General features: G+C 34.9%; 1 protein-coding gene across 2 annotated transcripts in view; it reads right to left on the minus strand.

Annotated features, from left to right (window-relative positions):
• Positions 1 to 26,656, minus strand: part of MTREX (Mtr4 exosome RNA helicase) — a 130,620-nt gene that overhangs the window by 3,548 nt on the left and 100,416 nt on the right. For both annotated transcript variants that reach the window (XM_036900345.2, XM_036900344.2), the window contains 6 exons: positions 23,842 to 23,952; positions 22,851 to 23,039; positions 18,599 to 18,762; positions 14,687 to 14,792; positions 11,432 to 11,488; positions 10,111 to 10,273 (listed from right to left, as the gene is read on the minus strand). In XM_036900345.2, coding sequence (XP_036756240.1) covers positions 10,111 to 10,273; positions 11,432 to 11,488; positions 14,687 to 14,792; positions 18,599 to 18,762; positions 22,851 to 23,039; positions 23,842 to 23,952 — 790 coding nt within the window. The remainder of the gene's footprint in view (positions 1 to 10,110; positions 10,274 to 11,431; positions 11,489 to 14,686; positions 14,793 to 18,598; positions 18,763 to 22,850; positions 23,040 to 23,841; positions 23,953 to 26,656) is intronic.

A 26,656-nucleotide genomic window follows, 5' to 3' on the forward strand; every position in this document is an offset into this window, starting at 1 on the left:
TTTCTCCAAGTGTGATTTGCCTATGTTGAAAACTCTTGGGACTTTATTTTTAATGTCTGAAATACATTAGGAATGTTAGTTCTCATTGATATGGAGGTTGTGAACTCACATCTTCAGTTTTAACTCTTGGCAACACTAAAATAGTTCATTAACATTCATCAGGTCCCAGTAGCCACTGTGCAGTGTTGAGGGCTCCTTTTTACCTTTTAATGCCCTCCACATTGTTTCAGTGGGAAAAACAGCAGAGATTTAACTCAGAAAGCAGAATGGGATGTGAGCTTAGACAAAGGCAAAAACAGAAGCTATTTACTTAACAAAGTAAAGAGAAGTGCCAGTGCACATGCAGAGCACCTTTCTCCCTGCAGGATGATCCCAGGAGCCTGGGAAAACACTGCACAAGGGTCTGAACCGGTAAGTACCACAGCCTGGTTTCTGAATATGCCTACGGGCCAGTGTGATGAGAACACCAAGATGCTATTTCAGGTAGTGGGAGGTTTATGGGATGAGACTGCTTATAAAGCAGATCACCACCAGCAAGCACACACACAGGTCACCTTAAAAGACAAATGAGGATAATACCCCTCTTAGGAGGACATCACCATCTCCTCCATGTAGTTTGTTTACCTACTTCAGACTTTGTTCACAGGAGTGAGCGGAGGCACCATGTGTTAGAGGAAGGACTAGATGGAGCCAGTTTGGGTTCTAGTTCAGATTCTGTGGCTAAGTAATCTGATCTAGGCTCTTCCTCCACTCTCTCTCTCACTTCCTTTTCTCATTTGTAAGACAGGAAATGACAACAAATACAATTTAAATGGAGGGCTTGCTCTACCTAACTCTGGATTGATCTCACTTGAAGTAAAGAGATACACAAACTCTTTGACAAGGGAAAAGCTCTAAATTAGGAACATAAGGTCATAGTGCAGCCCATTAGACAATGCACTGGAAGTCCATAGCTTTTTTTTGTCCTTCCTCCTCTCCTCCCATTAAAGGTCCATGGAGTTCTTGGAGAAAACCTCCAGCCCTCAATAACAGCCTATTTCCACTACATAATTCTATCCGTTATTTAGTTCCTAGCAGAACAGTTGATTAAGTAGCAAAAATGTCAGCCACAACAGAAACAACAAATTGCATAAAATTCAACCAAACATTTTATAATAACCCTGAGGTGGTATCACAGCAGAATAAAGTAATTGCTGTTGATGATATTTAGGCATCAAGGAATGGTGAAATTAGGCTGAATATGTTTTGAGAAAAAAGGGCAATGTCCAACATTTCCTGAGCACTTATTTTGTGCAGGTCTGCAATCTGTATTTTATGTGAATTTTCTCGTTTGACCCTTACAATTCCATGAGGTAAGTACTGTTGTCCTTATTTTACAAAGAGCAAAAGAAGCTCACAAAAGTTACATAGAAAACCTAAGGCAGGAATAAACAATGGCGTCAGGATCTGAATCCAGATGCTAAGATTCTAGAGCCCAAGCATTTAATCAGATTACCTTACAATGTTTTACAAATTATATTTCCTTAATTTTCTATAATGTGTTATTTTATAAAATTAAGTTTATCATTAAATTCAGCCTATACATTTAAAATAACTAAAGAGAAAAATTGTATTTTTGGCCTTACTCCAAGCTCTCCTGTAGAAATCACCATTGCCAGGCAATGCCAAAGAATCTGTATTAATAGGTTTCAAATGGGAAGTAGTAGAAATTGGCAAGTAGGATCCAGTCAGATAAAGGGATCTGGTTTCCCAATCTGGTAATCAATGATAGTTACTGGTGATTTGGAGTCATTTCAGTGAAATGACACCAAATTACTGTGAATCAAGAAGGAAATGGTAGGTAGGGAACTGAAGACGGTTTATTCCTTCTCTTCTGGACTCCTCCCTCTGAGCCTGGCTGTAAGAGGAATGAGGGATAGAGGCAATAAAAGAACCATTACTAAGAAATGATGGCAGCAGCTAACATTTATTGAATGCTATGTCCAGGCACTGTGCTAAAAAAAAAGCTCTACAATATGAGGTAGGAGCTATTATCACCCCCAATTCATAGCCCAAGACGGTGAGGCATAGTTAACTTGCTCAGATCATTAATATAGTGAGTGGGTAGGATTTAAGCCTAGGATTTGTGCTCTTGCTCTCAACTACTGTTATGTTGGTAGTGGGAGAAGGTGTGGATGAAAAATGCAGGCATATTTATATGTTAAAATGGCAGCAGAAATGATGTGGGTTGAGGAGGGGGCAGAAAAGTGTGGAGGGAGGCCCTAGGATTCAGAACAATGGGGAAAGGGGCCTCCTCTGGGGAGGAAAGAATAAGGAAAAGGATATATGCACATGAGATTCTGGGTACGTTTCATGTGCACATGAGACTCTCTGTTTGTTCTGAAGCAGAAGTGATCACCTGCAAAGCGGAGGCAGAGATGAGGTAGATGCTGGAGGAGAGCTGTGAAGATCTAGAATTGCCTCTGAGAGAAGTTGCAAAGGAAGCCCAGAGAAGTCCTGCATGGAAAACAGTCTCTGGAGACGGACAGATCAGGGGTTATATCTCAGCTGTACCATTAGTACTTGAGGGACTGTACTAGCAAGTTGGGAGTGGCTCTCAATGGGTAGGGATTTCTTTTGGGTGATAAAAATGTTCTAAAATTAGTGATTATGGTTGTATAACTCAGAATAGACTAAAAACCACTGACTTGTACACTTAATTAAAAGGGTGAATTTTATGCTATGTGAATTTGTACCTTAATGTGGGATCTTCCAAAATAGTCATGAACCTGAACTGCAAAAGAGCAGTGACAGTGAATTGTATACTTTAAAATGGTGAAGCAGTGAATTTTGTGTTAGGTGTATTTTTACCTTAATTTTTCAGAAAAGGCAATGACTTCAACTTTGCCCACAGCTACCACTCATCTGCTTTCTGTCTCTATGGATCTGCCTATTCTGGACATTTCCTATAAATGGAATCATACAGCAGGTGGCCTTTGTGTCTGCCTTCTTTCACTCTGAACCTTAGTATGTTCAAAGTTTCTTCCACATTTTAGCATTGATACTTTTCTTATAGCTGAATAATACTGTTCCATTATATGGATATACCACAATTTAACCTTTCATCTATTGATGAACATTTAGGTGCACTGCTTTAAGAGTAATTTTACAAACATCAGGCTCAACTGGTTCTTAAACAAAAGGACATGTTTCTCATTAAAGATACAAAGCAACACATTTCTCTGAAAGGTTTTTCTACCTCCACCTTTCTGGCTTTCCCCAAAGTGGTTCCCCATAGTGTGTGCCCTGCATCTATTTAATACTCCTACCTAGGTGGTTTTAATGAGTGTGACTTGAGGTTAGGATAACAAATATATTTTCCTGCAACTACTTACCTACCACTAGATCCCAGCTTAGGCTGAACCTTTTCAAGGAGTGCAGAGACAGCTGCTTGTACCTGCACCCAGCACAAGCCTGATCCCCATAAGGACTCAGTAATTATTCATCAAATGAGTAACTGTTAGGTACTAGTTCCTAAGTTACTTAGTACTAAAACTGTGCCAAAACTAAAACACAGATATGATACATATTAGTAAAATGTTACTCAATTTTTATTAGCTAAAGTGTTTCTATAAACAAATACAATGGCAAATCCTTAATGACACTGACATACCCCACCCTAGAGAGGAGTAAAACCACGCTGGTTGAAAGGCATTTGAGAAGAGCGTAATATGGTGGAGCAGAGCTACAGCAAACAGTTTCAAGTAGAAAGCACATATCACTGGGAAATCTACAATGAATTAAGCAGAAAGCAAGTTCTTCACTATGTGGAGATAAATAGTAATGGCCTCTGTCTAGTCTACAACAGATCTTCTATGTGGATTAGTAGACTGAAGTCTAGTCTTTAGTCTATATGAATATTCAAAAAATTTTCTATTCAAATTCAGTTTGAGGGAAATGAGAAATGACATTCTACTGTTTTTTTTAGGATGATAAGAGGAAATAATTATTTACATGAAGTCTTCAAAATTCCTCAACTGCATCACAGTATAAATGCTTCTGCATTAGACATCCCTCAAACATAGTCATTACAATGTTAACTAGACCCATCTGATGTTTGAAAAAAATACTTCAAACTACTTCTGAGGCTCATGACATGAAATCATCTTTTACTTTCATATAAAGAAATTAAGAATCTAACTAAAAACAAATACAGTCTGAGCACAGCACAATAAAAAATTCCAATGTAGTCATTTTCTGCCTGTAAAAATAAAGATTGTATTATGGGCTAGAGCTTTGATTACATTATTTTCCAATTACATAAAGCTTTTACAATAACAAGATGAGGAGAGAATGGCTATTCTAAATGGAAGAACTAAGTAACAACATAGTAAAAAAAGAGAGGTGGGATGGGGGAAGGAACACAGTATGTTGGAGAAAGAAAATACTATCTGAAGTAAATCAAGGTTCTCAGTTAATTTTTTGCTGTTCAATTACATGTTTTATTTTTAAGAGTCAATATACAGTCTACCCTAATTTTAGAAAGAAAAACTATAGCTGACGTTAATAGCACCCAGAAAAACATGAAAACTGTGCTGTTAGACCTAATTTCAACTTAGTTACAAAATGCATTCCTCAGATTTTCGAATTTAAGATTTCTCAAGCAAACTCTAATTTAGAGTAGTCCCAAGTAACTGAAGGGGAGGGGGAACAAAATAGATTTCACGAATGCTAATGTGTTGTGGAAAAGGTCAACTCACAGGTGGCAGAACTACAAACTGTCGTCAATTTTAGCAGTTAATATATCTTCTACACTGTGATAACTTTTCCATTTAAGTACAAGAACAGAAAAACAATCCACAAGGACAATTTTATAGGCCTCCCTAGATTTCTATGTCTGTTTCTTCTCTATTTTCTTAAACAGAACAAAAACTACTCTCTGAACCATTACTACTTTATGTCATCGTGTGATTTCTCAGAAGCAGATATTATATAAATATGAGCTATTATGTCAGCAAGTCTTGGAATTATTTAGGCACAGAACACACTTATGTTCCAAGAAGGTGTCAGACTGGAGAGTGGTTGCATTGTATCTGACTGTCTTTGCACCTCTGAAACACATGTGGCCATACATCTACCTGGGTTCCTCTGTGTTAAAAAATGTTCACCAGTGAGGTGAGCAGGCCATGCTTCTCTCTTCTCACATCCCCACCATGAACTATTACAGACCTTAGCATTCCTACAAACATGAATTTTCAGTGGATGGAGATGGTATAATATAAGATAGGATTTTCTAAAAACCCAGCCTCCTTGGGCAGAGTGAAAATGTATCTACCCCAAGTTGTTATTTTGGTGATTGGATCTAAATTATATAAAGTGCTTATTAGCACAATGCCTGGCACATTAGTAGTTACAGAAATAATGACATTCCCAGTAAGAGAACACAGCATTCAAAGGAAGGTTTTGGGACAATATCCCTAAATGATCATTTAAGGGAGACTTAGAAATAAACTCTAGGGAAATGACTAAAACAACACACTACAATAAATAATATAAACTATAACATTTAAAACCTTAAAACCCATAAGATCAATGTAATGAAGGCACAAGTTGAAAATTTTAATATTCTGTTGCAGAGATGTTGAACCTGTGCATCACAAAAATCACTGATTCATAAAATCAGTAATTTGTTAGTCTTTAATAATAACAGTTAAAAAGCATATACTACTCTACACGCAAAAGCAGTGGGATATACATTCTTCTCAAGTGCACATGGAACATTCTCCAGAATAGACCACATACTAGGACACAAAAAGAGCCTCAGAAAATTCCAAAAGATTGAAATCCTACCAACCAACTTTTCAGACCACAAAGGCATAAAACTAGAAATAAACTGTACAAAGAAAGCAAAGAGGCTCACGAACACATGGAGGCTTAACAACATGCTCCCAAATAATCAATGGATCAATGACCAAATCAAAATGGAGATCCAGCAATATATGGAAATAAATGACAACAACAACACAAAGCCCCAACTTCTGTGGGACGCAGCGAAAGCAGTCTTAAGAGGAAAGTATATAGCAATCCAGGCATATTTAAAGAAGGAAGAACAAACCCAAATGAATAGTCTAATGTCACAATTATCAAAATTGGAAAAAGAAGAACAAATGAGGCCTAAAGTCAGCAGAAGCAGGGACATAATTAAGATCAGAGAATAAACAAACAAAATTGAGAAGAATAAAACAATAGCAAAAATCAATGAAACCAAGAGCTGGTTCTTTGAGAAAATAAACAAAATAGATAAGCCTCTAGCCAGACTTATTAAGAGAAAAAGAGAATCAACACACATCAACAGAATCAGAAACGAGAAAGGAAACATCACGACGGACCCAACAGAAATACAAAGAATTATTTGAGAGTACTATGAAAACCTATATGCTAACAAGCTGGGAAACCTAGAAGAAATGGACAGCTTCCTAGAAAAATACAACCTTCCAAGACTGACCAAGGAAGAAACACAAAATCTAAACAAACCAATTACCAGCAAAGAAACTGAAGCGGTAATCAAAAAACTACCCAAGAAAAAAAACCCCGGGCCAGATGGGTTTACCTCAGAATTTTATCAGACACACAGAGAAGACATAATACCCATTCTCCTTAAAGTTTTCCAAAGAATAGAAGAGGACGGAATACTCCCAAACTCATTCTATGAAGCCAACATCACCCTAATACCAAAACCAGGCAAAGACCCCACCAAAAAAGAAAATTACAGACCGATATCCCTGATGAACGTAGATGCAAAAATACTCAATAAAATATTAGCAAATCGAATTCAAAAATATATCAAAAGGATCATACACCACGACCAAGTGGGATTCATCCCAGGGATGCAAGGTAGGTACAACATTGGAAAATCCATCAACATCATCCACCACATCAACAAAAAGAAGGACAAGAACCACATGATCATCTCCATAGATGCTGAAAAAGCATTCGACAAAAGTCAACATCCATTCATGATAAAAACTCAGCAAAATGGGTATAGAGGGCAAGTACCTCAACATAATAAAGGCCATATATGATAAACCCAAAGCCAACATCATACTGAACAGTGAGAAGCTGAAGGCTTTTCCTCTGAGATCGGGAACTAGACAGGGATGCCCACTCTATCCACTGTTATTTAACATAGTACTGGAGGTCCTAGCCACGGCAATTAGACAGAACAAAGAAATAGAAGGAATCCAGATTGGTAAAGAAGAAGTTAAATTGTCACTATTTGCAGATGACATGATATTGTACATAAAAAACCCTAAAGACCCCACTCCAAAACTACTAGAACTGATATCGGAATACAGCAAAGTTGCAGGATACAAAATCAACACACAGAAATCTGTGGCTTTCCTATACACTAACAATGAACCAATAGAGAAATCAGGAAAACAATTCCATTCACAATTGCATCAAAAAGAATAAAATACCTAGGAATAAACCTAACCAAAGAAGTGAAAGACCTATACCTTGAAAACTATAAGACACTCTTAAGAGAAATTAAAGAGGACACTAACAAATGGAAACTCATCCCATGCTCTTGGCTAGGAAGAATTAATATAATCAAAATGGCCATCTTGCCCAAAGCAATATACAGATTTGATGCAATCCCTATCAAATTACCAACAACATTCTTCAATGTACTGGAACAAATAGTTAAAAAATTCATATGGAAACACCAAGACCCCGAATAGCCAAAGCAATTCTGAGAAAGAAGAATAAAGTGGGGGGGAATCTCACTCCCCAACTTCAAGCTCTACTATAAAGCCATAGTAATCAAGACAATTTGGTACTGGCACAAGAGCAGAGCCACAGACCAATGGAACAGACTAGAGAATCCAGACATTAACCCAGACATATATGGTCAATTAATATTTGATAAAGGAGCCATGGACATACAATGGCGAAATGGCAGTCTCTTCAACAGATGGTGCTGGCAGAACTGGACAGCTACATGTAGGAGAATGAAACTGGACCATTGTCTAACCCCATATACAAAAGTAAACTCCAAATGGATCAAAGACCTGAATGTAAGTCATGAAACCATTAAACTCTTGGAAAAAAACATAGGCAAAAACCTCTTAGACATAAACATGAGTGACCTCTTCTTGAACATATCTCCCCGGGCAAGGAAAACAACAGCAAAAATGAACAAGTGGGACTATATTAAGCTGAAAAGCTTCTGTACAGCAAAAGACACCATCAATAGAACAAAAAAGGAACCCTCCAGTATGGGAGAATATATTTGAAAATGACACATCCGATAAAGGCTTGACGTCCAGAATATATAAAGAGCTCACGCACCTCAACAAACAAAAAACAAAATAACCCAATTAAAAAATGGGCAGAGGAACTGAACAGACAGTTCTCCAAAAAAGAAATACAGATGGCCAACAGACACATGAAAAGATGCTCCACATCGCTAATTATCAGAGAAATGCAAATTAAAACTACAATGAGGTATCACCTCACACCAGTGAGGATGGCTGCCATCCAAAAGACAAACAACAACAAATGTTGGTGAGGCTGTGGAGAAAGGGGAACCTTCCTACACTGCTGGTGAGAATGTAAATTAGTTTAACCATTGTGGAAAGCAATATGGAGGTTCCTCAAAATGCTCAAAACAGACTTACCATTTGACCCAGGAATTCCACTTCTAGGAATTTACCCTAAGAATGCAGCACTCCAGTTTGAAAAAGACAGATGCACCCCTATGTTTATTGCAGCACTATTTACAATAGCCAAGAAATGGAAGCAACCTAAGTGTCCATCAGTAGATGAATGGATAAAGAAGATGTGGTACATATACACAATGGAATATTATTCAGCCATAAGAAGAAAACAAATCCTACAATTTGCAACAACATGGATGGAGCTAGAGGGTATTATGCTCAGTGAAATAAGCCAAGCGGAGAAAGACAAATATCAAATGATTTCACTCATCTGTGGAGTGTAAGAACAAAAGAAAAACTGAAGGAACAAAACAGCAGCAGAATCACAGAACCCAAGAATGGGCTAACAGTTACCAAAGGGAAAGGGACTGGGGAGAATGGGAGGGATAAGGGCAGGGAAGAAGAAAGGGGGTATTATGATTAGCATGTATAATGTGGGGGGTTGGGGAAAGGAGAGGGCTGTGCAACACAGAGAAGACAAGTAGTGATTCTAAAACATCTTCCTATGCTGATGGACAGTGACTGTAATGGGGTTTCTGGGGGGGACTTGGGATAGAGGAGAGCCTAGTAAACATAATGTTCTTCATGTAATTGTAGATTAATGATAACAAAAATTTTTTGAAAAAGTAAAAAAAAAAAAAAAAAGCATATACTACTGATGTGCTAAAAAAGTTTTTTCTCAAAACAGGCCTATAATAATGGTATTTAAAATATTATAATAATTTCTCTGAAGTCCAAGATCATTTATTTTAATTTTTAATGAAGTTCAATGTGAATATTTAATTTAGTAAACAGAATTTACCATTATATGTATACAAGCCACTCTTTCTACAATTGATCTAAATATGGTCTTTAAGTTCTGTGCTTTTTTTTCTTCCTTCACTTATAATTGTAATAATTATAATTCACTCATAATTACTCCTTTGTTCCCTCTGCCTTTACTTTTTCATTTAGAAATGTTCTCTTAAAATTCTGCTCATTTACCTGATTAGTACTGAAGTAACAGTCTGACTGAAGCCAAGTTTGTTATTAGAAATGCATGGTGGACAGTATTTTCAGCTCTATTTTTTTAACAGCAAAACAGTAAGTTATTATAAGAGAAGAACATCAAAAAGTAAAAATACCCACACAAGTATGACTTACTAGGATCAACTGTTTATCTGTTATGGCAAAGATCCTGGCAGAGGATTATAAACTGTTAAAATAGTTTTCTAAGAAGTTTATAATGTACAGACTATACATTTTAACTAATACAAAGGATTTGTGGAGAATAGTTTTGATTTACATAGGCAGAAGATTCCATTTTATTATCAAAAAATAAAACCAGTATATTAGTCTTGCTTTGTTAAAGCAATGTCAAATATATTTCTTATATAAGAAAGAAATACATGTATACAAAATTTAAACGTACCTTCAAAGACATCTGTCATTTTGCAGATATGGGCAAATGTAGCTCCAGTTGCCCAAGTGTATACTACGTCCATTAGGTGAGGTTTGAATGAGCTTAGGTAAGTTTCCTCATCAATTTCCAATTTGGCTTCTGCTGAAACTTTTGCAATTCTTTTAGCACATTCCTTTGGAAATAAAAGATACACTTAAAATTTCTTACTTATTATTGCCCACATAACTTCCTCCTTTAGATTTCCAAAGCCAGTATTCCACAAGATCCCTTTTTCTTCTGAGGTAATATGCTTGAAGTTTGGATATTCTGCTTCTAAGTAGCCACAGTGCCTTTTCCATTGCTAAGTGATCAAAGTTTCCCATTACATTGAACTAAGAAAAGGATATCAAGAGTGTGATTTTCAGAAAGTTATATTTTTCCTACAGAAAAAACAAAAACTCTTTATTAAAATTATTCAACACTAGCATTTAACTAATCTGTCTCATTAACAAGACAACAATAACAAAACATATTTAGAGAAACACAAATGTTATTGCAAAATGATGCTCTTCTCCCAACAACGCTTTAAAATTTTTAAATCTTTTAATATTTTCTTTTCCCCACAATGAGAAATTTAGATTCATTCTTTTCTCCTTGGTAATCTAAAAGGTCAAAAATGCCTAGGCCTATAAAGACTTCCCTTGTTTTGGAAACTTAAATTTCTTAGTAATATTAAAGAGATCTTAAGTGTTCCATTGAAGAGGCCTTTTCACTATTAACTTTGCATTCCTCTCTTACAATATCTTACACTGATTTTTCCCTGTCTTTCTGTCTAATGTTGAGAAGGCAGATAAAATTTGTTCATCCCATGAAAATAATAAAAGACACAACTTGATTACTATAAGTTACTGTGGTTTTGAGGACCCAGTTCGATAACTCATTTCTCAGGATAAAAGAGATTTTTAAACTTTGTTGTAAACTAGAATGGAAAAATCCACAAAAAAGTTAAGTTCACTAAATCCTATTCCATTAAGATGCTGTTCTTATTATCAAGGAAAATTATGCTGGCACTGAATTGCTGGTATAGCATATCTACATTATGCAGTGTTAAATCTGCACTCACAGCAACTCTATAGAATTATGATATGGGGGAGAGGAAAAGTGTTTAATTTTAAAATAAAAATCACAAATGATGTTATCAAATAGCATGAAATGCCATGACTAACATCAGATGACATATTTAGTCCTGGAGAAAGCTATCTCTGGAATGATAAATACTATGATTAGACTGTCAAAATGCTTATTTTACAATACACTAATTCATAAAATAGGTAGTTTGAAAAAATCGTACCTGCATTTGGCGAAGTGGTCCTGCTAATTGCTCTGTTAATTTAGGCAACTCACTAGACTATAAAAGACAAGGAAGATTAGATGTAAAAACCCACATTTGAACTATTGTATTATCTGCTTTAACAAACAAAATGAAGCTTTCATGATATCCATTAATGTCAATCTATTAAGACTTTAGTCATTAGCATTTAGTTTCTAATCACCTCTTAATTTATGTAAGCAAAATCACCACTCCACTCATCCTAAATTATAACATTCTCTTCTTATATTTCAAGAGGAAAATATACTTAGAAATTTTCAAAGTGTGCTAAACTAGCTATTTTTCATGACCATCAATGGAACTGAGGTAGAGCAAATATTATAAACATGTATAGTAGTTTAGTTACATCAGAATTGTAAACTGTTTTACCACAGTTTGACTTTGAAACAGTTCTGGCCTCTATGCAACTCTTAATTTGTGGAAACTGAAAATTTGAGATAAAGAACACTAACAGTAATAACTTCAATTTTTATTTTACCAGACATTTCTATCTCCCTAACAAAGTATAAGACAGCAAAAGTTGAATGTGAGTCTCGGTGTTCTTAATATTGCCTTCCCACCATTAAAAAGTCTGTCAATTTCTCAATTAGAATTACAGGTATTTCAGGTCTGCTACTAACCAGGCAATTAACCTGGACCAACTGCTTAAATTTTGTGTTGATTTCTTACCTTGTCAGAGAGACAAAAATAGGTCACATCTTCAAAAATCTATAGGCTTATGATTAGAATACATTATTTGTGAACAAATTTTGACAGAAGTAGACTTACTGTACAAAAAGTAATTATATGTGTGGGACAGAATTTAAAGTAATGATAGGTACATTTTTTAAAAGGAAATTTACAGGTTAGTTGCAATAGATTCACCTTTATTTTAAGCATCGGTATTTATATAGGACTTGGTTTTGTTTTTGGACCATGTATATATATGTAGGTTATGTAATAAATTATGAACCAGGTTCTACATGATCCCTATTAAAATCAATGATGAAAAAGCAAAATGAAAAGCAGAATGAACTCAGTATTTCGGTTTAGTAGTGAAAAGAACACAAATGTCTAAATGTCTTTCATACTATGTCCACTCCTGGTCAAGAGTTAACTGATTGCTTCCTCTCTGCTGGTTACTGTAAGTAAGCACAAGGCACTTGTCCTGATATAAATAAGTGTGATTCTACCAATGCTCTCCTCACAGGTATGTGCAGTTTATTCCTTCATCTCTCCTTTACGTCTCAATTCAAATTTCACTCGATTGGTTAGGCCTTTTCTAATCACCTTACTTAAAATAGTAACCTCTTTCCCCAATGATTTCTGTCGCCTCCTCTGCTTTACTTTTCTCCAAAACCCTCATCACCATTTGACATAATCTGTGTATACTTCATTTCTGTTATCTTCATCCACTAGCATGTTAAGTATCACGAAAGCCAAAAATTTTGCACTCCCTCTAGTGCCCAGGTCAGTGCATTGCACACAGTGAGTGCTTAGTATCTGTGGTTATTTGATATTTATAAGCACTGTATGTAATCTTAAGTTACTTTTAATAATACAAAAAATGTGGGGGAAGTTTTTGAAAGAATACATTTAAAAAAAGAAGTTAGTGTATCAAGCAGATTTTATTGTATTTCCAAGTATCTTACTTTCTGGCTAGAAAACATTCTTTTAGAAATATCAACAAATTTCCATGTGACTTTTAGTAGAATTTGCCATCTTCGTGTTGAAAAAGACCACCACAAAAATTGATGACACCACATATAACACATATTACTGAACATATCTTAACCACATATAGTGACATCTTGTCCCAAGATTTAAGAGTGGTGGTTTGGTCAGGCCCAACTCCTCTGAAGAGGCAATGTACTTGGCTTCCAGAGAACAGGATTTTTGTAGTGCCACATTAAAAAAAAAGAACAATGCAAAAAATTAGCCATAGACAAAATATGATGCAGGCAAAAGACCACCAATAACCAATCTCTAACCTTAGCTCTGTTCAAAGAAAATATGACAAATATTTTTAACCACTATCTTGGAAATTAATGTAGTAAAATTTTGAGTTAAACATATTATTTAGCAAAGTAATGCATTCCTCATGTGCAAATTATTTCATAGATGCACAGCAGGCATTTTCAGAAGAGCATAAATTTGGATTAATGTCCTATTTGTTATCATTGGCACTACAGCAGCAATTCTAATCAGTAATCTAATCTCGCAGGGAACTGAGAGAAAAGCACCTACCTACTTCAAAAGTAATGTATATTATCTGATTAATAAATAAGGAAATAGTTAACAGTTAAACAGATCAATGGCAGAACTGAAAAAAGAATGTCTTACACAATTTAAAAGTTAAACTAAGTGTATATGGTAAAAAGTTCTTCTAAAAATTCAGTTAGCAATATTAAATTATTTTTAGAAGGCAACAATGTCCTTGTCTCCTCATTCTTGTCTATTTCATCACAATGAATAAAGGTTTAGATTTGAAATGTAAAACATACATTTTACTTTTTAAAACAAATAATATTGGTTGTACATATGAACCCAATATAATATTGTGTATCATCTAAATTTCAATAAAAAATGAAAAAAAATTTAAAAAGGAAAACAAATCATACCAGATTTTGGAGTAAAATACAAGGGTGATTAGTGTTCTTGTGGTGGTCCATCTGGCACTTCATTTTTTAATTTAAGAGTTACTGAAAGTGACCTAACTACCCACATGGAAAGTTTATAGCTAAACTTACGAGAATCTTACAGATACTACCTCAAACCTTGCCTATGAAAAACTACAACTTTACCACTAATAGGGTCAGCTGCTTCATAGTTATTCTCCAATATTGGCAAGGGGGATGTTAATACAACCTCATTATTCCCTTTCACGTTTATTACTTTTGCCTAATTTTTACTTTCACTCATCTTTCTCTTCCTAGGACTGCCTCTGCAGGCCAGATCAAATAATGCATTAGGTTAGATAATAAATTTAAAACTTAGAATCTGATTAATGATGACTGCTCCCAAATAAAATTCTACTTCACTTTCCTTTCTGATAATATGTATTTAATTATTTAATTCTCTTAGTGTATCTGTGTTAAAGTTGCACTGTTTTCTAATTAATATTACCTCATAATATATAAAGTAGTATTTTTATAATTAAAAATATCCACAATAGTATTAAAATAATTACAGCATGCCAGAATTAATAAACAAGAAGTGCTAAATCTGTTAACTCACATTCTCTTGAAACACAAGGCAGCTTAGGAGTGCCGCAGCCTGTTCTGCAGACAGGTCATTGAAAAGGCCGTTAAACATCATTTCAGTCAGAAGGAGCTCATCAGCACTGTATTGCCACAAAAAGAGAGTAAATCACAAATGCCAGAGTTTAAAACACAAATGTGTACACACATCTCCTTAAAACATAGCTTCTAATAAAATGCATTATTTGACCATGAGAAGTAATCAATGAAGAGTGACGATTTATGTAACTAAGGAAATGACAAGTCTTTATATTTACCAATACATAAAAAATAAATGTAAAATAGGCATTTCATATGAAGATCCCATTCTAGCACATACCAAGATGCACAGAGTCCTTGAAATAAAGAACTCTTGAAATAAAGAATTTCTTAACTCTCAATATACCAGGAAAAAACTGTAATTATATTTTATTATCTGGCTCAAAGACCCTTTTAATTGTTAAGTTATTTTACTTAATCATAATTTAATTATAATTATTTTACTTAATTATAATTTATCAAATAATTTTATAAAGTAATTATAAAACTTTAATGAAAAATTTGGATTAATATCCTATTTGTTATCATTGGCACTACAGCAGCAATTCTAATCAGTAATCTAATCTCTCAGGGAACTGGACAATTTTATTAGAAATCTTAATTAGGATGAGACCATAATAGACACATTTTATTCCATGGTTTCCCAGTGTTGAGAATATATATAACCAAGATGGGTAATGGCCTTTGAGTGCAACTGATGCTCATCATTGTCATCCATCTATCTGGACTGTATTAATTTGGCAAATACAATTTCAGATTTCAAATACATTTCTGACAGGTACTAGTTCATCATTACTTCTGTTTCTTCTTGCACTTGCATTGGTAAAACATATTGACCCCAGATTTTAAACACATCTCTTTAAGGTTCTAGCATCTCTAAGGTTTCTCTTTTTCATCACCAAAATATATTATTTTTTAAAACTTTGACAAATCATATCATTGAAGAGAGGAAGGCCATCTTCTTTGCTCCACAATTGTGTGTTTTCACATTCAGATTTTTATTATAAAGATTAAAATGATTAATCCAACAATTTTTTTCATCTCTTCACCATCTAGTTCTTACCAATTTTCCTTGTATTTATAATTGTCATCAGTAATTTGACAACTTAACCATATCAAGGAAAATTTAATGCACAAATCATACAAGATGAAAGACTGTTGTCATAAGTCCTTTTAACAAAATGGGATAGTCCAAGTTCTTATTATAAAACATTACACAACTAAGTCTTTCCTATTGAACAGAAAGGTGAGTACAATAAATAAGAATCTTAGAATTTGCTTTCTGTCCTTAGAAATTTGTTACTCACTGATTCTTGAGTTTGAGAATTCACCTAAAGCCTGGGATTTTGCTGTTAAAATTTCACCAGCATCACTTTGTGTAGAATACTTCTTGTCTCTTTGTTATCTTCTGATTTGTGTAATAACTACAAAATATCTTTGTTGTTATTCTCTTTGCCATCATGGATGGAAAACAAAAAGTTCTTAATTCTCAACTGTATTCAACAAAAGCTAAAAAAAACTACAAAAATGGTATCTCTAAAATTTTACGATCAAGGTTCCTTGATTATGAAAGTATGTTACATTTATAAAAGTGTTTAATGGACCCAATTCAGTAATTGTATAGGTGTTTAAACTATTACAAAAAAACCCACAAAAACTGTCTCTTAATTTTTTGGAAGACTTCTAAAAAAGAATAAAGTCATAAACTATCAGTCTTTAAAACAGTTATAGTTATAACTATTCAAGGATAAAGTAAAAAACTAAATTTTGGTTTCTAGGTAAACTGAGAGTTAAGTCAAGCAAAGAGGATGATATAAATAAGGAAAGACTATTTCAAGGAACTTTGAAGCAGACAAAAAAGACAATAATCACAGGACAGCTATCTGAAGCTTTTACAGGCAATTATGCAAAAAAGTTGAAGAGCCTATAATCAAATTGGAGAAATTCTAAGCAAATTTCAGAAATCTTGGAAAACATTCACGAATTTGCAGGCTATCAGTGGCAGTAGGGGAAAAGTCATGCTAAGGGAAAGAAACATCTATCGTGTGAGATGTGGCAACAGATGGACTGACTAGAGGGGGAAAGGCAAGACCATACTAAATTATGAAATTTATTCTAAAGGCAACAGGGAATCACTGAGACTTTTAAATAAAGAATGACAGGATAGGACTCGTGCTTTGGGAAGAACATTCTCAAAGTAAAGGATGAGTTGTAGAGACTGAAGATAGGAGGCAAGAAATAGGAAGGCTTTTAAAGTATTCTAGGCAAGAAATAATGAGCAATGCACATTACTCAGAGTGGGAACAGTTAAAAAGGTAGAGGAAATACTCAAGAAGATGAGGGAAGAGAGAGTGAAGGTAAGAAAGAAGTTTAGGATGACTTCCAAGTTTTTGCCTTTAGTGGTTGGGTCTTAACTCAGCAAGACAGAGGTCAGAGGAAGAAGCTAATTTGGGGGGAAAGATAATGTACTTTAATATGTGATATTCTTATCTCTATTTCTCTAAATATTCTATTTTAGAATAAAATCAATACCATTCTTCCAAATCTAAATCTGACTGCAAATAGCTAAGAGAAATTAATTTCTGTGCTGTTAAATACTATACAGTATCATGAAGAAATAATTCCAGTATAATTTTGACATATGTTCAATAGAACAAGTGTTGTGGTCTAGTTTTAATCCTGGGTAAATTATTAACCTTATGATGCCTAGGTTTCTTTTATCATAAAGTAGGAAAGCTGAACTTTAATTCTGAAGGAAAATTAAAAGTCTGTCAACCAAATTTAACTTGAGAAAAATGTATTTGGCTAGTACACTAACTTTAAAAAATAATTCTGAATTAGTTTGTGAGCATTTAAATATGAGATTTTATCTAAAATTCTGGACTTGTGGCTTTCCTAATCAGAAAAATCTTCTATCACATTATTCAGTAATAACAACTTATTGGGGTTAGGTAGTCATTGCCCTCTCTTGGAGGTCAACAACTGTCCTATTCACGAGTCTCCTACTGGCCCCTGGAGACATCTGAGTTCATAACATCTGAACAATGTATCAATTAAGGACAATATGAATTAAGTCTTCACCGCCAATGTCTGAAAACATACACAAGGCCAATAATTCTCTGTCTCTATCCATGGTGAGGACATGAAAAACTGTTTCAAAAATACCTTTTTTGGACTCATGGAGAATATTGGTTATGACTACTGACAAAACAAGACACAGCTTCAGGTTGCTGGCAGTCACATGGGACACTGAGCCAGAACCATTCAGTGGGCTCTTCCTGAATTTCTGACCCACAGAAACCACCAGAGAGAATGAAATGACTTGTTACTTTAACAAGTCATTTAGTTTAAGGTCATTTGTAATGTGGCAAAAGATTATCAGAACAGACAATAGCTTATAACCAATTTTAAGCTGTGGCCAATAGTATGCTATGCTGCAATACTCTTATTTATTAGCCTAAAACTTTAATAAAATCTCCTGTACATATAAAACAGTACTGGTTAGTAAACTAAGTTTCAAGGCGGGAAAATGTTCATAATTGTAAAAGAGTATAAAAAATTGTATATAAACTAAGATTACAAATATATATAAGTCCCACACTACATTAAAATAAAGAGGAAATATTTCAAAATGTTAATGAATTCGTGTTAATTAGTGGGATCCAAATACATTGTTTTAATTCTTCTTTTGTAATTTCTCAATTTCATGGTCAAAACTATTTAATATGGAAGATATGTTGTACAAATTTTATATTTTTAAGAGTTCTTTTTTTCCAAAGGATTCATATCCCTCATATAAAAAACAGTATCCCATTTTAAAGTCAGTTTTCTAGAACAACCAGTTTTATACCTGCTTATCTCACAAGCCACTCGTCCTTTCATCTCTATGACATCAGAAGAAGTAGCAAATCCCAACCTCCGTAAAACACGTTTGCGACATTTGAGTTCATCCATTTGCAGAACAGTTCTTGCTTTCTTTAGTTCTCGTTTTGCAGATTTAATATCTAGTGCAATCTAAGGCGTATAAAAGTATAGAGGGAGTTAAATAAAAAAGTGAACAAAGTAAAATGGAATTTACTCATGAAATTACACAGAATTTTTTTTATAAGGACACCTTACAACATACTTCTCTCTCAGAGCTTTAATTTGGGGAGGAGGAACACAGACACTTCTTAGATACTGTTCCAAGATATTACACAGGGGAATGATGTATCTGAAGTTACTAAATATTGGCAAAAATGGCACAGTCTATATGGAAAATTTTAAATGTCCATTTGAAAAATCTGAGGCAGAGCAGGGAGACTTAGGAGTTGCTAAACACTTCAGAAGTTGTGGAACAGAGCATGGCTTTTGCTTAAGTGACAACGAAGAAGGTCTGGAGGGAAGTAAGTGAGCTGGGTAGCCATCAGGTGGATGAGGTAGCCTGCAGGAGGCAGAAAAAGTTGGTGGTGAATTAGGTTAGGCTCTCCCAAGAAAAGATTCATTTGACAATCATGCTCCTAAAGAAGCAATCAAAATCAACAAGGAATTGGAGGTAGCTGAGAAAACAGGGAAAGATGAGGGCATATTAATCTTATCTCTTGACTGCCTGTATTTCCCATGATGACCTGAAGTGCTTTCCTTTTCTTTGCCCTCAAATTATATCACAAACCTGCTATGGCTTTAGCAAAGAGAATTAAGTCTTTATCCTATAAACAGAGATGAAAGCATAAAAGGAAATGTATTCTGAGGTTGTTTTCTAGAGTGGAGGAGTTCTAAAATTCAGTCAGTAGATACTACATACTCAACTGTGACTTTTCAATTCACAAGTACAACAGTGTAAGAGCAAGAAAACACTGGGATCCTGAAGTGCAGGCCTGAAGTTCAAAAAAACACTGATAGACGTTTAGGAATTGAGAAGCTGAAATTCAAAGACTCTGGAATTGTGGAGACTATTCAGCTTCAGATGAGGAGTACAAGTGACAGAGACAATGGTGGGGTCAGCAGTGGGTGTTCACTTACAGCTAACTACATAACTATGTTTTGGCAGTGCTTTACATTATTTCAATTAATTCTTACAGCAATCATGTAAGGTAGGTTATTAATATTAAATATGGATTTTATAGAGATGAAAAAACCGATCAAGAAAGACTGATTATTAAGTAAACTGGTTAAGATTAGAGCTAGAGAGTGATAAAGATGGGGTTCAAACCCAGGCTATCAGACTCTAGAATCCAATCTTAGTGATTATTTCTACTGCTATTAACAAATGTGTTGCCAAAATTCTATGACGATAATAAGCAATGCTTTTTATGCCAAACTCTATGCTCCCTAGCATGACTTACTAGGCCTATCAGAAAAGAAAATTGCTTTCTAAAGTTTCTTTGATTGAGGGATGTACATAGGAACAGAGTAGAAGAGTATGCTAAGCACTCAGAGGCATATAAAACTTATTAATTAGTAGAAGAGAGTCTACTATTTAAGATTTTTTCCCCTTATTGAAATGTATTTTCGATATATTGAGTTAAATAAAAACATTATTAAAATTAATCTCACCTCTTCACTTTTTGTTACTAAAGAATTTAAAATTTAAAATTATAATTTAAAATTAAAACATGTGGCTAATAATCTATTTGATCCTATCATAGATTTTTGTCTAGTTTAAAACAACATAGATACCCATGTCTATAAATGCATGGATGTAAAGGTATAGGGGCTTTTCCCCAACAGAAGTGCCACCAGCTTCCTTTTCTACTGAATGCATTAAGACTTCTTTTCCAGAGAGTATAGATAGCTACCCCAAAATGGCTATGTTGATTTCTTGGGTAGACACATGTAATTCCTATCTAATTTTCTTCTGATGAAACAGTGAGGTAATTTATATTCATCTGCTTTTTCAAACAATGTTATAAGAACACACTTATACTGCCTAACTTTAAGTCGTAAATCCTAGAGGCAGGAAAGCTGGGTCAGAGGGTATGGGCACTTAAAATGTTGACAGTTGAGGGGTCAGGTGTTGAAGGCTTCTTAGGCAGTGCTAAGGAGTGTGAAATTTATCCTGCAGTCACTAGGAGGCCATAAAAGACTTGTTTTTTCCCTAAACTGTTACTCTTTGTGGATGTCTTTCATTAAAAATGCAATATAAGCACATTATAAACAACTGGCGGGGGGAATAATAAAAAACCCCTACCATACTCTCATTTCTCAAACACAATCACTTAAGGTTTTCCTTTTAGTCTTCCCCATGTATGTTGTTATTTTGCTAAATTGTAATCATAGTTCATATCAGTTTTAGATCTTATGTTATTCATTCAGTGCTCCTGCATAAGCATGTTCTATGTACCGGAGCTGTCATAGCAAGTTTATTTACCCAGTCCCTCAGCCAAACACCAGGGCCTTTTTCCGTTACATCTGAGTAGCTTAGCTAATGCCCCTCTCTGTGGCTTCAAACCACTTTCTTCGTGGATGCTCTCGTCACCATTCAAATAGGCTCAAGCCGCTGTGTTCCTGTGTTGTGGAACTGTTCAGGTTGACTCTCTGGTAACCCTGCAGAGTAAATGGAAGCTGGGAGGGAGCTGCTGCAATGGTCCTGATGGGAGAGGAGTAGGCCAGGATGACAACTCAGTATACCTGTAGAAGTTACTAAAGTTGTTTGGGTCTCAGTTTCCTCGTCTTGAGAAGTACCTTCATGGTGGGCCAGAGGATGGTGTACTACATGTTCACTGAGAAAACAGCTGCCTGTGCCCCACGTGGCATAGGGATAGGGTACATCATGTTAGTTCACAAAAAGCTAGAAAAAGAGTGCTCTAGAACTGTGAACTAAATATATTACTCTATTAAGCCAAGAAGTTTCTACCCATATGTGTATTCAATATGCTAGGCATCTACTTTAAAAAGACAGATTACTATGGGATATGGGACAGTACAAACAAGCTAAAATGAAATGGCTAACCTTGAGAGCTTAAATGTAACTCATGAGATAGGAAGACAAACATGATAGAAATGGTATGTGATAAAGTTGAAAAAGCACAATAGCAAGGAGTTATAAGCTTCAAGGAGGAAGTGATATTTGTATAGTTCAAAAGATCTACCTGAGGAGATGTGGATAGCGAGTGGAAAGGGATGCATTCACTTAAAAAAGCTTTTTCTGAATTCTGTATTCAGAATAACTATAAGAAAGCATCAGTTAGAAATTACAGCTATTTACCCTAAAAAACAACTACTACAACTTCATAGTACTAGAATGGCTAGAATCAAAGACACAGACAATAAGGGCTGGTGAGGATATGGAGGAATTGGAATGCTCATAAATTGCTGGTGAGAATGTAAAGTGGTATACTTACTTTGGGAAACAGCTTGATAGTTTCTAAAATAAACAGAATTTCTATATGACCCAACAATTCTGTTCAATTCCACCCAAGAGAAATGAAAACATATATCCATCCACATGAAAACTTATACACAAATTTTCATAGCAGCATTATTCATTAATATCCAGAAAGTGGAAAAACTCCAGTGTCCATCAGCTGATGAATGCTTAAATAAAATGTGGTATATATACATACAAAGGAACATTTTCATCTATAAAAAGGATGAAGTACTAATTCATGCTACAATATAGATGAACCTTGAAGACATTATGCTACTAGTAGAAGGGGGCAGACACAAGAAGCCACATATTATATGACTTTACTTATGTGAAATCACCAGAACAGACAAATCCACAAAGGCAGAAAACAGATTTGTAGTTACCAGGGGGTTGGTGGGGGAAAATGGGGAATAACTGACAATTGGTATTAGGTTTCTTTTCGGGGTGATGAAAATGTTTGGGAATTAGTGGAATGGTTGCAGCATATGTGAATATACTAAAAGGGTAAAATTTTATGCTACGTGACTTCTATCTCATACAAAAAAAAAAACCCTAAAAGCCAACAAATACCAAACTATAGCAAAATAACCTTCATCTTGTCTTCCTGATAAGTTGATAGTTTACTTAAAAGATAGTTAGATATTTTCCTGTTTTACCTGATGAAACCAATATGAAAAGAAAATGAAGAATAAATATTCATTTATTCAGTAAAATACACAGAATTCTATGACAAAACAATAAGCTTCTTCCATACCTGAGCTTTTTTTTCACAAAGTGTATACACAGTTTCCAAATTTGGATCATTGTGAAGTGGGTGAGAATACATTCGATGCTCAAACGCCTCTACTTTCTGGATGACTTTTTTTAGCCCTTGATCTTGAATGCCCATATCATCAATAGGATCTAATAAGGGAACACCATCAGGAAAACGTTTCTGAACTTCCTGAAACAAAATATTTAAAATTAATTTTTCATTTTATCAACAAAATTAGTTAAGGTGAAACAAAATCAATTATTGCCTTTTATGCTTTTTTGATGCACAGACATTGAAAAATGCACTTAAGATTGCACTTAAACCAGAGTATATTTTTCCATTGCATTTGCTTTTGAAAACTGCATTTGAATCACTGTACTAAATCACTTCCTAAAACAGGCATGTATTATAATTTGCTAATAATTCATTTAGAGTTCAACAATTCCTGTTGGATGTGGCACAACTTACTGATAAAACCATTATCACGTATTTAGATTGTTCATTGAACAGTAAATGTTAATTCAAATGTTTATTGATAAAATAAGTAGTAAAGTTCTTTTTTTCTACCAGAAAACAAATTTTCTTTGTTAACTAATAAAAACAGTTAAAAGTCCTAGCACATGATTTTATACATGAAAAGTTTTAATACAATCTACAGTTATTTTCACTCATAAATTAAGTAAAACCAATTTAAGAATTAATAGCAGCCATATTTTCCTTTGGGAGTCCTCCTCTAGTAACTTGCTTTTTTTGGTAGATTTTAGAAGAGAACAATCTATATGTAGTCTGCTACTTTTTTGGTAGATTAAAAGAGAACAATCTATACATAGTGCTGCCACTATTTTTACTAAAAAGAACTGCCACTACTGGTAGTGTTCATAGTTTTTCTGAAAGAAAGCAATATATTTTAAAGCAATTCAGTTGCCTCATTATAAGCCTTATTTACATTTACATAAAACTTATATTTAATTTATAAAATTAACACACATACCTGTATTGATTTTAAAACACTCTGTCTATTGTCTACTGGTCGAAGGTCTTTGGGAATATAAAGCCTAACACTGCTGATAGCAGACAGGAGATGCACCAAAACTGGAACAACCTGCCAACAAAAAGTTATATATTACAATTAAGATGGCATGTTTTCAAATTCTGCCGTTTTGTAAATTTAGCTTGAATTCTTAAAAGGAAGCTGTATTTACAGTACATGATAGGTATAAACATAATCATTGTGGAAGCTTAGATCTTAACAGAGGCTACATTTAAAAGGTAAAAACTAATTCAAACCTCTAAACAACAAACAAATGGTACATAAAAATAAGCGATCCCCTCAACAGAATTGACAGTTTATTTTTTGTGTCCTGAGGAATAGGCACTTTTTGAATACCTTTAAGTACTATATCACTACAGAGGAAGGAAAGACTCCTGTTTAGACTTAGATAGGCAAGTAAGGTTCATGTAAACTCTGGATGGGCTGGAAGAGGAAATGGAGAAAGCATTTCACACAGAGAAAACAGTACACTCCATTAGGCATAGTCTTTACAATCACCTGTCTCCAAATTGTCTTCCATGCTTCCTCTTGACAAAAATACCCATCCCCTCAACATGAAACATGTCATTTGGCTTCCTTTAAAAATACTGCCTTAAAATTCAAAGGGCCTCTATAAACTGGGGAAAGGTTAGTATCTTCACTGGTCTAAATTTGTCAGCCTACTGGTCTCTTATTGCTAACTCTACACTGATCACCACTGAAAAGAGCTGTCACTGGCTTAGTGATAACAAAAACATTCAGAATACTTTTTGACAAAACAGTGTAGCAGTTGAGCATGGGTTCTAAAGTCAAGAGTGCCAGGGTCTGAATTCAGTATTCAGCTTGAGCTAGTCACCTAACCTTTTTAAGCTTTAGTTTCCCCATTTTAAAAATAGGGATAAAAGTATCTTCCCACATTAACAAGAGGAAGTATGAAAACCATATGGTCACCTCAAAAGATGCTGAAAAAGCATCTGACAAAATTCATCCAATCATGATAAAAACTCTCAAAAAGGTGGATACAGAGGGAACATACTTCAACATAATGAAGGTCATATATGATAAACCCACAGCTAACATCATACTAAATGGGGAAAAGCTGAAAGCTTTTCCTCTAAGATCAGGGATAAGACAAGGATGCCTATGCTAATCATTTTATTCCACATAGTATGGGCAGTCCTAGCCACAGCAAGAAAAAGAAATAAAAGGCATCCAAATTAAAGAGGAAACAGAAAAACTGTCACAATTTGCAGATGACATAATATACATAGAAAACCCTAAAGACTCCTCAAAAAAACTACTAGAATTAATAATGCATTCAGTAAAGTTGCATGACACAAAATCAACATACAGAAATCTGTTGCATTTCTATACACAAACAATGAACTAACAGAGAAATTAAGAAGTCAATTGCATTTACAACTGCATCAAAAAGAATAAACTACCCAGGAATAAAGTTAACCAAGGAGGTTAAAGACTTGTACTCTGTATGAGACACTGATGAAAGAAATTGAAGACACAAATAAATGGAAAGTTATCTCATGCCCACGGATAGGAAGAATTAATATAATTAAAATGGCCATACTGCCCAGAGCAATCTACAGACTCATGCAATCCCTATCAAAATACCAATGGCACTTTTCACAGAGCTAGAGCAAATAACTCCAAAATGTGAATGGAACTACAAAACCTGAAATAGCCCAAGAAATCTTGAGAAAGAAGAAAGCTGAGGGTATCAAGCTCCCTTGATTTCAAACTGCTGGTACTGGCACAAGAACAGATCCACAGACCAGTGGAATTGAAGAGAGAGGATAGAAATAAACCCACACCTATATGGTCAATTAACGCATGACATTGGAGGCCAGAGTGTACAATGGGAAAAAGACAGTCTCTTCAATAAATGGTGTTGGGAAAACTGGACAGCTACATGCAAAAGAATGAAAGTGGTTCACTGTTGTGGATAAAATGAAAGTTCCTGTGACCAGGATTCTCACCTGGCCCTGGTTGGCTAGCTCACTACACATGTGTGGGCAATACGTTGCTACTGACCCTGTATAAAGAACTCCACCCAGTGCTCTTGGCGACACAGTGGCGCCGCTGCAAGGCTGCAGGAGAGTAGAGCAGAGCCTGGAGTGGCAGCAGCGCTGAGGACAGAGGCCAAGAGGACAGCTGTGCAGGCAGAGAGGCCCAGAGGCAAAGACTGGCTTGCTGCATGCAGACTCGCTCAGTGGACAAGATTTTAGTGATTAACCTGCCACCGTGGAAATAAAGTTGGGTATAACCCTTTCACCCCAAGAACATTCTACTGTCATTTCTTTGGTCACACTGAATCCATAGTTAACTTGCCTGGGGCTGAAACCCACTGGCAAGACTTTATTACACCATACATGGTGTAACTGTATTACACCATACATATAAATCAATCACTCTTATATTTAGGATTAAACACCTAAATGTAAGACCTGAAACCATGAAACTCCTAGAAGAAAACATAGGCAGTATACTCTTGAACATAGGCAGCTGTAATTTTTTTCTGGATATGACTCCCCAGGCAAAGAAAACAAAGAAAAACCAAATGGGATTACATCAAACTACAAAGCCTCTACACAGCAAAGGAACCATTACAAAATGAAAAGGCAATCTACTGAATGCAAGAATATATTTGCAAATGATATACCGATAATAAGGTGCTAATATACAAAATATATAAAGAACTCAACTCCACACCAAAAAAACAAATGATCTGATTATAAAACAGGCAGAGGACCTTAACAAA

The sequence above is a fragment of the Manis pentadactyla genome, chromosome 2 (assembly GCF_030020395.1).
Source record: "Manis pentadactyla isolate mManPen7 chromosome 2, mManPen7.hap1, whole genome shotgun sequence".
Lineage (NCBI taxonomy): Eukaryota > Metazoa > Chordata > Mammalia > Pholidota > Manidae > Manis > Manis pentadactyla.